Source organism: Lissotriton vulgaris, chromosome 11, assembly GCF_964263255.1.
Source record: "Lissotriton vulgaris chromosome 11, aLisVul1.2, whole genome shotgun sequence".
NCBI lineage: Eukaryota > Metazoa > Chordata > Amphibia > Caudata > Salamandridae > Lissotriton > Lissotriton vulgaris.
In genome coordinates, this window is record NC_141699.1 from 655139178 (window position 1) to 655155217 (window position 16040).

General features: G+C 43.4%; 1 protein-coding gene across 1 annotated transcript in view; it reads left to right on the forward strand.

Annotated features, from left to right (window-relative positions):
• Positions 1 to 16040, forward strand: part of LOC147683291 (disintegrin and metalloproteinase domain-containing protein 9-like) — a 2469977-nt gene that overhangs the window by 697792 nt on the left and 1756145 nt on the right. Inside the window, exon 8 of the mRNA XM_086944815.1 lies at positions 8532 to 8603. Within this exon, the coding sequence (XP_086800941.1) occupies positions 8532 to 8603 (72 nt within the window). The remainder of the gene's footprint in view (positions 1 to 8531; positions 8604 to 16040) is intronic.

Below are 16040 nucleotides of genomic sequence, written 5' to 3' on the forward strand. Positions count from 1 at the left end.
GAGAGGTGGTAACATCTTGGTCTGCCGATTGAGAAAAACTACATACTAGTTAGACTGCCTAGGATTGTTTTCACATAACATCTTGGTCTGCTGCAGCTGCTCTTTTTACGGGGCCAGTAAGTTAATCACACATCTCCTCTGGCGGTCAGAAATCTGCCTGTGTGTCAGGACCTTTGTGAGGTCACAGGATTAGCTGGAGTGCAGGGTGGTAGCTTTCTAAAAATTGTTTTCTTTAATAGTGACATTAAATTCAACCTGGGCATCAGGTCGAGTTTAATGGCACAATTAATTTGATACCTTACTTGACTCCCTTAGGTAGACTCATTCAGAAGTTATCGCACAAAAAATGAGAGGGGCTCTTTACTGCCAAAGGAGTAGGGTACCCTATAGACCTCAGTCAAAAAGAAATCCCTTTTGGGCAATCTAGTTTACCAAAACATGTACATTCATGCACATAATCCTATCACCAGAACATAATACCACCACCATCAAAGGCAAAGTGCTAAAGCCCAGAGGGTGCAGCTGCGATTTCTGGACTTAGCGCTTATAGGAACGATCAGAACAATTACTATGTGATGGAAAGCTTCAAAGAGCCCCCCACTACAAGTATGGAGAGAGGAGGTAATCAGATGAGGTAATGCAGAAAGCGCTGCACTTAGACAGGAGGAGGCAAGGGGGATGCGAAAGCGTCCTATCTCCATGGACTGGGACGTTATGATAGAAGACTTCACTCAATCGGATATCCCACTTCCATTATTAGATTCACTATCCTGATCCGCTATGACATCCATCACACCAACAGGGACAATCAGAATAGACTACATGGAAAGGCCCTGATGCACCGAAGATATAGGTTGACACTCGTGGTACCGCATGACTATGAGACTAACTAGATGACAACACACTGACAGACCAGGAAGGGGGGAGGAAGAGGGAGGGGGTAGTTAACTTTGTTTTAGGGATAAAAAATACAAATTCATGTCACAACACGTTAGTGACATCAGTGATTATCATGGATAAATCCAAATGCCGTGTTTATTATATTGTAGGTTTTTATGTCATGGAACTGATGGGTAAAAGGTTCAAAGTATGTACACTTAATTATAATGAATAATGGGTCATGTTGCACCACAATGAAAAATGTAAAATGCCAAGACCATTTGCCATGATGTAATGCACCCTGAATAAAGGCTCAATAAAGTTTGTTTAAAAAAAAAAACAAAGTGCTGAAAAAATTATATTATTCAGTTTCAATAGAACATTTTGAAAAAAGGTTAAAAATCACTATTTAGCCAGTGTTACAAGCGAGAATTTAAAACCAATCAATCTGATACAATACTGGGAGAACCTGCAAGAAAAATAGAAAATCATCTAAACAGGCAAATACATCTGACCCAATTCATTCTTATGACATTTGATTTTTGTACAATGAATTTAACAATAATAACAAATGTCTTAACTGGAGTGGTGGTGAACAAGGTGGGGGGGGGGGGGGGAGGGGCCAGGCAAGGGCACCAAAAAGTGCCACTGTCAATTATGTGGCAACATGGAGAGGGGGAAGTTAATGGGCCCTTGGGCTCCGGTCATCAGAGAGAGCAGCAACCTGGAGGTCTGTTTATTCAAAGGACCTCGTGAGGAAATAATTAGAGTCAATCCTTGGATCGTTAACCGTGAAACAGGCCCGTACCGTGCTTAAATCGCGGACATGGTGGCTGGCAGCATCTCGCAGGCTCGCATCAATGAGGATTGACTCTTAAGTATTTCACCACCACTCCAGTCCTGATGAAGACCCCGCAGTAAGGTGCAAGTGATCCTACACCATCAGGGGTCGAAACGTCGACTTACTCCTTTTACATGTCCTACCCAAACTCAACAGAACATTTTTGACTGTGTTTGAACCATTGGGATAGGAATATATATGTATAGAAGTGTGTAATGGCGATACCAACTTGCCCATGTGTTGTCAACTTGCAAAATGTATCGATGTGACCACATGTGACTTCTATTCTTTTTACACTATCCCGATCCTCACCAAGCACTCCCCCTACCTGTACCCCCTTCACCCTCGCCTCTCTTTGGGCATTTAAATGTGTGAAAATTTGAACTAATGTATGCATAACTAATCTATGACTGAGGATGTGAATAAATAACATCTCTCAAACTTAAGAGTTCTAAATGTTTAATTTTGCAAATTTTGTTTGGTGTAACTAATTTGCTGTAACTGGGACCCCTCTATATGTAACTTTTAATATGAATAATAAGCAGGGAGCAACGCAAACCCCACACCCCATGGACCACCACCTCACAGGGGCAGCAAGTATAAGTCATGTGGGAGGTGTGAAGTGCGGGCACCCGATCGGGCCAAAAATGGCGTTGGGGACGACCACCTCCCCGGGGCCAGCTCATGAAAAGACAAGGAGGGGTCCGCATACCCCCTCCTGGAGCCAGCAATGGCCCTACGGACCGCCACTCACCAGGGCTTGCTCCTGCTATGTCCCAGGCTGCTCCCCCCCTGGAAGGTAGCTGTTTGCTTTTGTTTGGCGGGAGCTGTTACAGCTCCCACCAAGTAAAAGCAAACACTCTGGTTCCAGCAAGCTGGAGCTGTCAAAGTGCTCCCGCCCGCTGGAAGCTGAGGTTTTATCTCTTTCCCTGCCGGCAGATATGCAGGCAGGGAGAAATAATGAAAGTATTTCTCCAGCATGCAGAGTGCTGCATTTCCAGCAGCTTCCTGCATGCAGCAGGAATGCCGGCTCCTGTAGGAGGCCAGCTGGGACCAGAGGGCCCTGGAGGCTCTCCCGCGGTCCTGAGGAAGGTCGGAAGGGAGCAGAAAGAGGCAAAATAAATGTCTGCAACAAGCAAAAAGAGGCAAGATAAAGGGGAGAAACAAACAGAAAGAAGCAGAATAAAGGTAAGCAACACGCAGAAAGAGGCAAGCTGAAAGTGAGAAACAAGGAGCAAGAGGCCGAATAAAGGTCATAATGCGCAGAAAAAGACAAGATAAAGGTGAGAAACGAGCAGAAAGGGGCAGTATAACGGTCAGATACTAGCAGAAATAGGCAAAATAAAGGACAGAAATGAGCAGCAAGAGGCAAAATAAAGGTAGAAACAAGCAGAAAGGGACAGAATAAAGGGCTGAAATAGGCAGAAAGAGGCACAATAACGGGCAGAAAGGCAAAATAGAGGGCAGGAGTGGGGAATGAAGCAGAAATGAGCAGAGGAGACAAACCCAAAGGTAGCAGAGGATAGCAGACTACAGACAAGCTGTAGCTAGCACGAGGACCTATCCCCGAGGGCCTCCCTACTTTTTTTCTGTGCATCCACTGTCATACCCACTCATACACTCACAAACCCACTCAGACTCATGCACCCACTGACGGACACACTCAGACACTCGCAAACCCACTAACAGATCCATTCAAGCACTTATTCACCCACTCAAAGTTCCACTAAGAGATTCACACACCCACTCACAGATTCACTCAGAGACTCTTACACACACTCATGTACCCACTCACAGACACACTCTGAGGCTCACATACCAATTCAGAGACTCACACGCTCTGACAGACCCATTCAGATACTCATCCACCCACTCAGACACTCATGTTCCCATACACAGACCCACTTAGACTCATTCACTCACTCACAGATCCACTGGCTCACCCCCCTCAGACACTCACTCACAGACCCACTCAGACTCACACTACCACTCACGGAGCCACTTAGAAACTCATGAATCCACTCACTCATCCACTCAGAGACTCATTCATCCACTCACAGACCTTCAAAAACACTAATGCACCTACTCACAGACCCAGTCAGAGACTTATGCACCAACTCACTGACCTACTCGGGCACTCATGTATCTAGTCACATACCCACTCAGATATTCACACACTCACTCACAGATCCACACGGACACTCTTACACCCACATACCCTGCCATGTACACCCATACAGTCACTCACACAGTCACTCACACACCCACTCACCTACCAATACAGCCACTCACACAACCCCTCTAAAGGTTACAGTTAGAAAATAACATTTAAAAAAACATACACATTCACTGAAAAAACAAAAGGTTACAGGGACGTTATAGTTAAGAAATAGAATTTTAAGAAACCTTAGCAATTCACTGAAAAACAAAGGTTACAGCGACGTTATAGTTAGGTGCAGATTTCACTCATACAAAACCATTTAAATTCAGCATTTATAGTTATCAGCGCCCACTATAACTTACGCCCCGGCAATGCTCTGCTTATGTCCTCACATATTACGTCACTTATCACATGGTCAGTGACATACTGAGTAAATCATCCACAGAACCACTTTCACTCCCATACAACCTCATACACCCATCACACACCCAAACAACCACTCACATACCTATTTACAGACACATACAACTACTGACATGCACACACTCACCCATACAGCTACTCACACAGCCACTAACAGACCCATACAGCCACTCACACACCCACAAACCACTCACAGCCCCATACAACCCCTCACACACCCGTACAGCTACTAAGTGAGCTATTCACTCACCCATACAGCCACTCACACATCCATTCACTCCTCCACAAAACCACTAACATACCTATCCACATACAATACAATCACTTATGTGCTCACTCACTCATCTATACAGCCACACACACAAATACTTACTGTGCAAAATAGCCACTTTCACTCCCACTCACTTACATATACACTCAAACAGCCACCCTCTTACCCATACATCCACTTTCATATCCACTCACCCATAGAGCCATTCACACAGCCTCTTAGTCAGCCATACAGCCACTCACAAACGCACTCTTCCACCCATAAAACCTCTCACACATCCACCAGTCACTGATACAGCCACTCACTTGCATAAACGCTCACCCACAGATACAGCCACTCACTCTCCCATGCAGCAACTCATACACCCACATATTCACCAATACAGCCACTCACTCTCCCAAACAGCTACTCATACGCCGACATATTCACCCATAAAGCCACTCAGGTACCCATACAGCCACTCAGACACCCACTCTGATACAGTCACAGTGCCACTCAGATAACATCTTTTACAAAAAGTATCACTCAGTAGTAGTATATAAAGAATAGTAATTTAACGTATGCAGTATTTTAGTATGTATCTTCAACTCACAGAAACTTTAAAAAAACACACTCACTGGATGATGTCATCAGTGATGTCATTTGAGATGTCATCAGTGATATCACTGACCATCTTATTTGTGATGTAATATATGAGGTCAGAAGCAGTGCATTGCAGGGGCATAAGTTAGAGTTTTGTTCACGTAACTATAGCTGTGAGTGAAATCCGAGCCCAACTATAGCGTCCCTGTAACCTTTCTGGTTTTTCTGGTTCATATGTGTGTGTGTGTGTATACACACACACACACACATATGTTTCCTACTGGACCCAGTTTCCATAGGATTTTTTTGTGCTAATATCTTTAGTGCTGTTTGATGAATCTTAACAAAATGTTCATAACTATTTTGCCAGTCACTTTAGCTGCTGCTTGGAAAGTTTTGGGGTGATTCGTCAAGCAAGGGGGTCTCAAAACGCATTTTCCCCATGCTATTTCCAATAGGGAATATAGAAACAACTACAGCCCGAACCTCTAAACAGAATTACACCAAATTTGCTAGAGCTAGATCTAGGTCCATTAAGAGTGCTTTTTGAAATTTGATGCAAATCTGTTCAGTAGTTTTGGAGTTATTAAAGATAAAAGATGTATTTATATCTAGAGACACAAATCCACTGCGGATCCACCACGAAGGATCTGCAGATCCACATGCCAGCAGCAATGCCGTTATTGGCTGACCGCAACCTGAGAGAAAAGTTGAGAATCGGGACATGGTTCCCGGGAGGGGGGATAAAGTAGAAATAGGATAGAAACGAGGAAGTATCCTATCCCCGTTGGACTGATGGAAGGATCTGTGAGGGCCAGCAGATCCATCCGCCCACCCCCCAGCACCTTGAGACCCTCGCGGGTGAGTAGTTGCGCTTTATAAGAACACTAATTGTTTGATAGGGACAAAAGTGAGGAAAAATGTGAGGATCCGCCATGGCGCTCAGTGCGGCCCCCATCTAAATCCACGGCTGATCCGTGAATCCAGACCCCAATTAAAAACAAAACATATTCACACACTAACAGACCCACTCACACATCCACTCGCACATCCATACACCCACTAACAAACCCATACAGTCACTCACACACCCTCACACACACCAATACAGTCACTGATACATCCGCTCAGAGATCCAAAGAACCACTCACACACCCACTCACAGAACCATAAAACCATTCTTACACCCACTCAGACCCTCACAGTCAGTTACTCTCCCACCCATACAACCACTCACACCCCCATAGACCAACTCACATACCCACACAGCCACTCACACACCCATTCACAGACCTGCACAGCCGATAAGACACACCCACCCTCCACAACCACTCACACACCCACTTACAGACCCAGGTTATAGGGACGTTATAGTTAGGAAATAGCATCAGAAATTCACTGACAATACAAAGGTAACAGGGACATTATAGTTAGGGAAAATATATTTTTTTTAAACCTTAAAAATTCACTAAAGAAATCAAAGATTACAGGGACGTTATAGTTAGGTTCAAATTTTACACACACAAAACTATAGAAATTAGCAGTTATGGTTATTTCAAGTTACTATAACTTGTGCCATTAGGTAACAATAACTTGTGCTTTCGCCAAGCATTGCTAAATACCCCACGTATTATATTACTCATGACATCTTCTATGGCATCATTGATAATATAACTACAACATTTACAGGGAAATTATTGATGTTAAAATGTGCATGGTGGGGGTGTGAGTCATAGTTACCTTAAGGCAAGAGTTATAGTTACTTGAGATAATTATAACTGCTGAATTTCTGTGGTCTTGCATATGTAAAATCTGAACCTAACTAAACCATCCCTGTAACTGATGTTTTTTAGTGATGGTCTGAGGATCCAGAGAGCTGGTTGATTGTAGGTAAGAGCTCATGGGGGAGATCTTAGGCTCTGGTGGCACTGAAGGTCTGTGGAGCAGGCTTTGAGTTTCTGATTGCATGCTAAGGGTGAGCTTATGGTCATTGAGGGCTTTACTATTGAATGTAAGGGGGTTTCTATTGGTTATCTGTTGGTCCCCATGGATTGTTTAGTGGTTGGCACAAGGTGTTTTAATGCTAGAATAGGGTCTCTGAGGGTAACTGAGAATAAGCTTGGGATCTCGTAGGGTTGACTGATGGTAAATATGGTATTATTGAAGATCTGTGATGTCTGTGAGAGTTAGCTGTGGTAATTTGAGAGCTGTTAAAGACCCCCAAGTAGCAGCAGACTAGCTGAGATTGCACTCTTAACAGTCATCAAAAGCTGGCTGAGTATGACTTAGAGCAGGCTCGGGATTCAAGAGGGCCAGTAGAAAAAGCAGAATGGGCTAGAGTGCCAGCAGAGTGGCTTTGAAGGATGACAGAGGTGTTCTGGGAGATGTCAGAAGCACAAGAAGCAGACTCATACTTCAAACATCGTAGCTCCTGCCCCCACCCATCCTTTAACCTTCACTGTTGAGGCAGGAGAAACCCGGATTAGACATTTGTTCCAACTATTTCTCGGCTTCACATTATTGGGGACAGAAGGGCACCCTAGCAGGCACTGCACGGACATGTTGTGTTAATAAATTTACAAAGAACTTGAATTTTTTTTAATTAACCGAGGAGGGAATCTTTATTCATCTTCTTTTTTTTTAATGGCAGAGCAACATATCACTTTGCATCCATTATAGAACATTACACTTGAAAGGGGCTCCATGAATCATCATTTCAAACGACTTGCAGTGGTAAAGGAACAATCGTATTCCTTATCAAAGTTATCTTTGAAGTCTTGCAATGGTGCGCTCTATCCACCTCACGAGGCTCATGGGAAGGGTTTTCTGTAATGGTCATCTAACAATATATCTGAATGTATGTTTTTTTCCTACTTGAACACCTTCACCTCTATTACTGGTATGTCTTAAGCTTCAGTGAACTTTACAACCTAATAATACTAAGAGAATTTTGAGGGATACCCCCTGGATGTACCAGTCCAGGGCACAGAGTCTACACATCTGATATCACTGTTCCTGGATAAAGTAGATAAGCATGTACGGTGGGTGTTAATAGCACAGCCACGCTACTGTATTTAACCCAAATGATACGTTTTCATACTTGACAGGTAGGATTTGTAGATTTTAATAGATCTTATATGAAATTAAGTACATTGAAAAGTCTTAGCATTGCTTTGGAGTCCGGTTTATAAGTGACGGTTTGTTACTCTACATACTAAATGTTGAAGCCCTTATACTCTCTGCAACCTGTATGTACTTTGTTTTCTTTCAAAAATATTAATACCCACTGCAATATGCTTGTCATTACCTTTTCGTAAACATTATTCTGATTTTGTTAGATTGTAATGAATGATTTCCACTGTTGTCTTTTTCAGTTTGAATTCTATCAAAGGAATGAAACTTCAGTATTGCACCACATCATGGCCACTATCAATATTGTTGACACTGTAAGTTGCAGTTTGTTACATACAAAGTATAATTTTGCGTCCGCTGTTCTCTAGGAAGTATATGAAGCTAGTTAGTGTGAGGGGAAATACAGAACGTTTTCTTAAAAGATAAGTAGAAATGACACCACATTCTTAGTAAAAACTTGAAAAGAGGAAAGCCGAGAAAAGAAAGAGAATAATAGGAAACGTACTGAAGGCTCGGCACCAATGCTCATCCCGAAGACATTGTCAGTATAAAATTCAGTATTTAATATTCAGGACACAGAGATACTGTAGAACAATTCAATAACTTTCTTCATTTTTTGGGAGCAAATACTGTATAATCAATACTAAGCCAGCGATTATTACTCCAGTATTGGAGCTTTCATAGATTCACATACCTGAATCATTCCCCATCGTCGAGACGGGAGTCACCGCTACATAAAAAAACAATGCTTAGCAGTATAGCAAACTGAAAAGAGGCCTAGGCCCATTTCCCTTTTGCAACCCATAGCCTTAGTTATGCAAAAAAGGACCAAACTTTTCCCTGAACCAATCAGAGCTCCTCACCCTCTAGAACACTCCTTAGAGAACCTTTTGCCATTCAGATTTTCTACTGCACGTTGTGTTAGGGAGTCTCCTTTGAGCTCTGCTCAAATTCTGTGATTTCAACTTCAGTAAATAACGTTGTTCTTAGGAATTCTACTGGATTCTGTTCTACTGTGGATTATCTTCAAAAGGATTATTTAGAGCCTGTACAACTTGTTCCAAGAAGTTGCTCTACACTGATAACCCTCACATTGACTGCATTTACTGTCTATACCAGCACGCCAAAGACTGCAAGGTATGTTGCTCTTTCTCAAGTAAGTTTCTGAGAGATCATGAGGGGCGCCTTTTAATATGGTGTCAAATGCTAAGGCCAGTAAGGAGGTTATCTCCAGTGACAGTGATGAGGCGTCATCCTCAACATCTAGGCGATTTCAAAAGAGGAGAAAATCTCCTCAAACTCATTCCTCAGGAAAACGTCCTGAAGGCCCTCAAAAAGACAACTCATGGGTCTTCTGGGCGCAGTCCTTAAAAATCTCCTTACTCTATGGAAAAGGAGAGTAAAGGACATGCTTTTGGGGAAAAACCATGTTAAAAAGACGACTTCTGAGCCATCAAAAATCACCTCCTCTGGTCGAAGAACCCTTTAGGAAGCCGTCTTCTATACCTCCTGAGGTAAAGACTTAGGGCCAGATGTAGGTGGCCAAATACCGGTCGGTAACGGCCGATTTCGGCCGTTACAAACCGGTATTTGGAGTTTTAGATGTAGGGGGCCTTAAAAATTACAGATTCTGTAAATTTACTGATTCTGTAAATTTACCGAATCGGTAAATTACCGATTCTGTAAAGTTGCCGATTCGGTAAATTTGAGATGTAGGTGGCACTGAAAACAGTGCCACAGGGCCTTAAGGATTCGTTATTTACCACCAACTACTAGTTGGTGGTAAATAACGAATACCTGTGTATATGCAAATCTGTGCATGTACACCTGTGCCATGTGGCAAATATACATGCCCTAAGGGCATGTATGTGTGTCACATGGCACACAAGCCTGAATCAGGGGTGCAACAGGGTGTCAAAAGACACCCTGCCACCCTTGACTATTCAGTAATTTTACCAAATCAGTATTTACCGATTCAGTAATTGCCATTGATTCCTATGGGCCTCAAAGCCCATAGGAATCAATGGCAATTACCGAATCGGTAAATACAGATTCGGTAATTACCGAATCTTAATGATTCGGTAATTGTTACCGAATATTTACCTACAAGGCATTTACCGATTTGTAAATACAGAATCGGTAGAATTCGGTATTTACGAATCGGTAAATGCCATTTACCTACATCTGGCCCTAAGAAACCAATATCGTCAACGGGATCGTCGACGAAGAAACCATCATCATCGTCGAGTATTGAGGTGAAACTCATTTCAAAAACATCATTGCCTATTACAGAATCAATGGCAATTACTGAATCGGTAAATACTGATTCGGTAATTACCGAATCTTAACGATTCGGTAATTGTTACTGAATATTTACCTACATGGCATTTACCGATTTGTAAATACAGAATCGGTAAAATTCGGTATTTACGAATCGGTAACTGCCATTTACCAACATCTGGCCCTAGAAACCAATATCGTCAACGGGATCGTCGCCGAAGAAACCATCATCATCGTCGAGGATTGAGGTGAAACTCATATCAAAAACATTGTTGCCTCCGTCTACGGCGTCGTCTACAACGGCGCCGTCTACGACTGTGTCGTCGATGACGGTATCGTCTACGGCGTCGACGGTACCGTCTACGGCGTTGTCTACGGCGGTATCGTCTACGGCGTCGACGATGGCGGTGGTCGTCGACGGTGGTGTCGATGCCGGTTACAGGATCGTCGACGGGAACATAGACGACGATGACTATGTCGTCGTCGACGGATAGCTCTCTACGCCTGGTGTCGACGGCGCTCGTCGACGATTGAAATTCCAAATTTAGAAATCATCAGGAAGAGGAGCATTACTACAGAAATCTCCTCCCCAAAGTAAGATTACACTTCTGGTGCCAACGCACCTGCTTGAAGAGCAGGATTCATAGGAAGAGGAGGACGACGGATGACTATGAGGAGGGATATGGGGAGTCGCAAAATTCTCAGCAACAGCACTATCGCCAAGAGTACCATGAAGAAATGGTTGGTATTCCATCCTCCATGATGATGGATCTGCAGTTTATGCTGGCAGATTATCGAAAGAGGTTTCCGCCGACACCAGCTTCTCAGGAAATCCCATCCCTACTACTCCAGTTGAAAACAGGGAGCCACAACAAGAAGTTAGGCCGGCGACTCCTCAAATAATACACCACCAGAATCCGGTCACCAAGGATGATGATGACCAGGAAGAGGGAGAAATAACAGATCCCAACAAAAAATGGGATGATTACTTGATTCCATCTCCGGCATCTCCCTCCCCAGGACCGGTAGATTCTCCACAGGTTCCATAATATAATGGAGAGAGCTGCAAGATGTTTCAGCTTCCTATGGCTACAATACAAACAGAATGCTTCCTATACGATTTCAAGGAGCCATTCCAAAAATCAGTCCATGCTATCCCGATTGTTAGCCATGTGTGGAAAGAAGGTTTAAAAGTGATGAAGACACCGGCGACAGTTACGCCTGTGCTCGCTAGGTTGGAGAAACAATATAAAGTTCCTTTAGAAACACCAGCGTGTTTACTGGGCCATCCAAAACCTGATTCTGTGTTTTCGCAAGCGGCGCAACAAAAATCTAAGAATCCCTCTGCGCCTATATCAACACCTCCTATCAGAGAGGGGAGATGCTTGGGCAACGCAGGAAAGAGATTCTCATCCATGTCTGCTCTCTTAATCAAAGCAGATAATGCCCTTGCTATTCTGGGCAGATAAGACAGGCAGATGTGGGCTATATGGCACAAAACATGGACCTCTTCCCAGAGGACAATAGACAGGAGGCGAGCGGCGGTGCTAAGGCATCAGGGGTGGTTAAGAGCGACTGCCTTTAGACCAGAAGTCCGAAATTAAGATCCTGGATCTCCCCTTTGATGGAGAAGATTTATTGGGAAACAAGTGGATGAGGCATTTCAAGGAATCAAAAAAGATAGATACTACAAATGCCCTGGGTACACTACAATACCGTAAGGTGCCCTTTCGAGACGCCAGGGAAAGAGGCCATTCATCCTACAGATGGGGTTATCAACAGGAAAGACAACCCCTTTTATTCCTCATCATCACAACCATATCGTCAACAATAGGGTTAAAAACAAACAAGGAGCTATACAAAGTCTGCTTCTAGAGGACGAGGAGGTCGTCAAGGGGAAAACAATGGTAAAAGACAATGACAACCTCCTGGATCTGGCTACATGTTGCTAATCCTCTCCACAAGTTCCCATGGGTGGAAGAGTTGCTTCCCATTTGCATTATGGACAGAAAATAACGACGGACAGATGGGCCTTCAATAAAATATAATTCGCACACACTCTTCAATTTTCTTCAATTCCCTCCTTCGACACCGCCAAGAAGTCAAAAGATTAAACAACTATCTCAGATGCGTTTGGAGATTTGGACAATGCTCCGAAAGGGAGCAATAGAACCGGTGCCGATCTTCCAAAAACGAAAAGGGTTTTACTTCCGTTTCTTCCTAGTCCGGAAGAATGCTCTCCAATGGCGTCCTATTCTAGACCTGAGAGCTCTGAATACTTACCTTAAGAAGCAATTTTTTCCAGATGGTGATCCTCCTAGACATTCTGCTACTCTTAAACCCAGGGGATCATATGACCACTCTGAACTTACAGGATGCATATTTTCCCTATCCCCATTCATCCTTCTCTTAAACTGTATCTTCGATTTGCAGTAGCCGGTGACCATTACCACTTCAAAGTGCTAATGTAAAGAAAAAGAGATTGGTGCACAACCAAATGTTCAATTGAGTTCAAATACATTTTCAAAAAAATTCTTTTTATGCAGTTACGAGTGCTCCCTGGGTGACGTCTCTTGTCAAGGACGCCTGTCATTTAATGAAAAAAGAAGTGCCTCTGATGGTCCCATCAGTCGCATCCCCCGGTGCACACCTTAATCTCCTTGATGATTAGTCAGGGATTTCTTTCCAAAAAAATACGAATAAAGTTTTCTTGAAGACTTTATGTCAATGTTTATTCAGAATTCATATGTTGTCTTCAGTTAAATGAAATTCATTTCATTTCATGTAGATTTGTTAAACATCACAGTTATTATTCCAATGCATTTCGGGCATTGATTTGCCCTTCATCAGGGAACATGTGCTAAAAGGTGAATTCAAACAAGAGATATTCATAATTACACTCATGTCCTGTTCAACTGTAACAAAAAACATATAACTGTTGCATTCTGTGCATGCTCTGGTGTAAAAACCTTGTGTTGGGTGTATTAAATACCAACGGAGTGTCACAAACCGGTGAAAGCAAAAGTGATCAAAGTGAGGCAATAGCCCGTGATTAAGTGTAGAAAAAGGAGCACACGATTCCGCGTGTACTTACATGTTTGAGATGAAATATTTAAATGACCTTAGGAAAACGGTTGTCAATCGCGGTCATCTTAAAACTGAAATATGGAAACAATTGGTAAACACTCAAGAATCTACACGAGGGTTCATGTTGCTCCATATACAGTCAACGGACTTACTTCCGAGACGCGTAGCGTCTTCTTATTAATCTTCCCGGTTCCTGTTCGTGTACAGGGTGTTCTGTGATGCTTCCTCAAAACAAAGAGGACGCAATACAATTGGCTGTCAAGTTCCGATCACGTGATCGCGAACATGGTAGAAAGACTGTAGTAGAAAGACTGTGTTTCTCAGGTAAATGATCCCGAACGCAGAATAATGGGCAAATATGAAAAATCGAAATGTATTAAGTTCAGGACCTGCAGATCAGCGTATGTTGGAAATTGCAAGAACAACAGCTTCACATCATCTGGCTTGATCTCGAAGCGGTAGGCTTGGCATTACTGACTCTCCTGCAAAAAACACAGTTGATGGCCAGAATGCAGAACAATGTCTTACATTCACCCCAGTACAAAGATCTGGGCCTAAATCCATCGTTTTTTTGCACTCCACACCACCCTAGGTCAGACACTGGCTATATGCAAATCAGCCTTGACTCTGTGCCTCATGGGAACAGTCCAGCCCGAACTACCAAGCCATGTCTTTCCTAGACCAGAATCAAGCATCCAAGGACCGGTTTCTGGCTATCAGCCTTCTTCAGCCTGGATAGCTTGACTCCAGTGATGTGGAGAGCCTGGGACTCACGTCTGAGCATACCCAGCCCACTCGGGGCGAAAATTGCAAAAAACACAGTTGATGGACAGAATGCAGAACAATGTCATACATTCACCCCAGTACAGAGATATGGGCCCAAATCCATCGTTTTTTTGCACTCTTTACTGACTTTCCTACCAAGAATTCAGGGAACGTCTTTTCTGGTGAGAACAGACAAAACGACTGCGATGCACTATCTCAACAAGCAGGAAGATACAAGATCACTCTCCCTGTTGTGGGAAGCACAAAAGATATTGAAGTGGGCTGTCTAACATAGGGTACCTCTAAAGGTGGAACACCTTCCAGGAGATCAGAACGTCAAAGCGGACACTCTGAGTATACTAAAATCGACCTGCCACGAGTGGGTGATCAATCAGGACATACTGCAAAGCATCTTCTTCAGGTGGGGAGTTCCAGCAGTGGATCTGTTTGCGACAGCTCAGAACACAAAATGCCGTTTTTTTGCAAGTTGGCATCACCAGTGGGGATCTGGGGGAATGCGTTTTTGATAACATAGTCAGGCGTCTTTGCCTACGCCTTTTCTTTGATACTCCTCCTGCCACGTGCTCTCACAAAGATAAAGAAGGAACCGATCAAGGTAATACTAATAGCTCCATGGTGACCCAGACAACACTGGTTCACGGAGTTGCTCCTGCCATCGGAGGATCGCCCAATTTGTCTACAACCAATATCGTCACTCTGGACAATGTCCTGGGGACAAGTGCTTCATTCGGACCCAAAATCGCTGCGATAAGCGGCCTGGCTCCTGAATAATGTGAATTCCGCATCCTAGATATTTCGGCAGAATGCAGAGATATTCTAGCACATGCCAGAGCGGAAATTACAAACAGAGCAGATAGGATGAAATGGAAGAGATTCAGTTTGTGGTGCCAAGAACATAATATACATCCTCTAAACTCAGAGGCACATCAAATTATTCCATATATTCTGATGTTGGCAAAAGCTGGTTTGGCCCATTCTTCTATTAAAGTACACCTGGCGCCAATTTCTCGATATAGATGACTTCCTTGAGTCCATCACTGTGGGCTGAACGAATTATGAAGCTATTCATGAAGGGGTTGTTTCGGACCAGAAATTCTTATTCTGGAAGCTAGCTCTTCTTAGAGCTCTCACTTCAGCCAGAGGAATTAAAGAAAAACAGGCTCTCACGATACAAGAACCGTTTTTGCATTCCAAGAAGGACAGGGTTGTCCTCGGGACTAATCCCAAATTCATTCCAAAAGTGCCAACAGATTTCCATCTAAATGAACCACTGATTCTTAAGCGTTTTTTCCATCAACCGTCAACAGCAGTGGAAAAAGCTTTTCATTCATTAGATGTTCAACACTGCCTGAAATTCTACGGGCAAAGAACAAGGCCTTTCCGCAAGTCTTCCCAACTATTTGTTGCTTATAGTACCCCCGAGGAGGGAGGTTTTTCCCTTGTAAAAAAGGGGAATGTCTCGATGGGTTTCAAAGACAATACAGTATTGTCATCAGGCGGCGAGGAAGCCGTTGAATGCACCTGTTCGTGCACATTCTACAAGAGCAGTGTCCACCTCCACTGCTTTATTTGCAGGAGTACCTATCAAGGATGTCTGC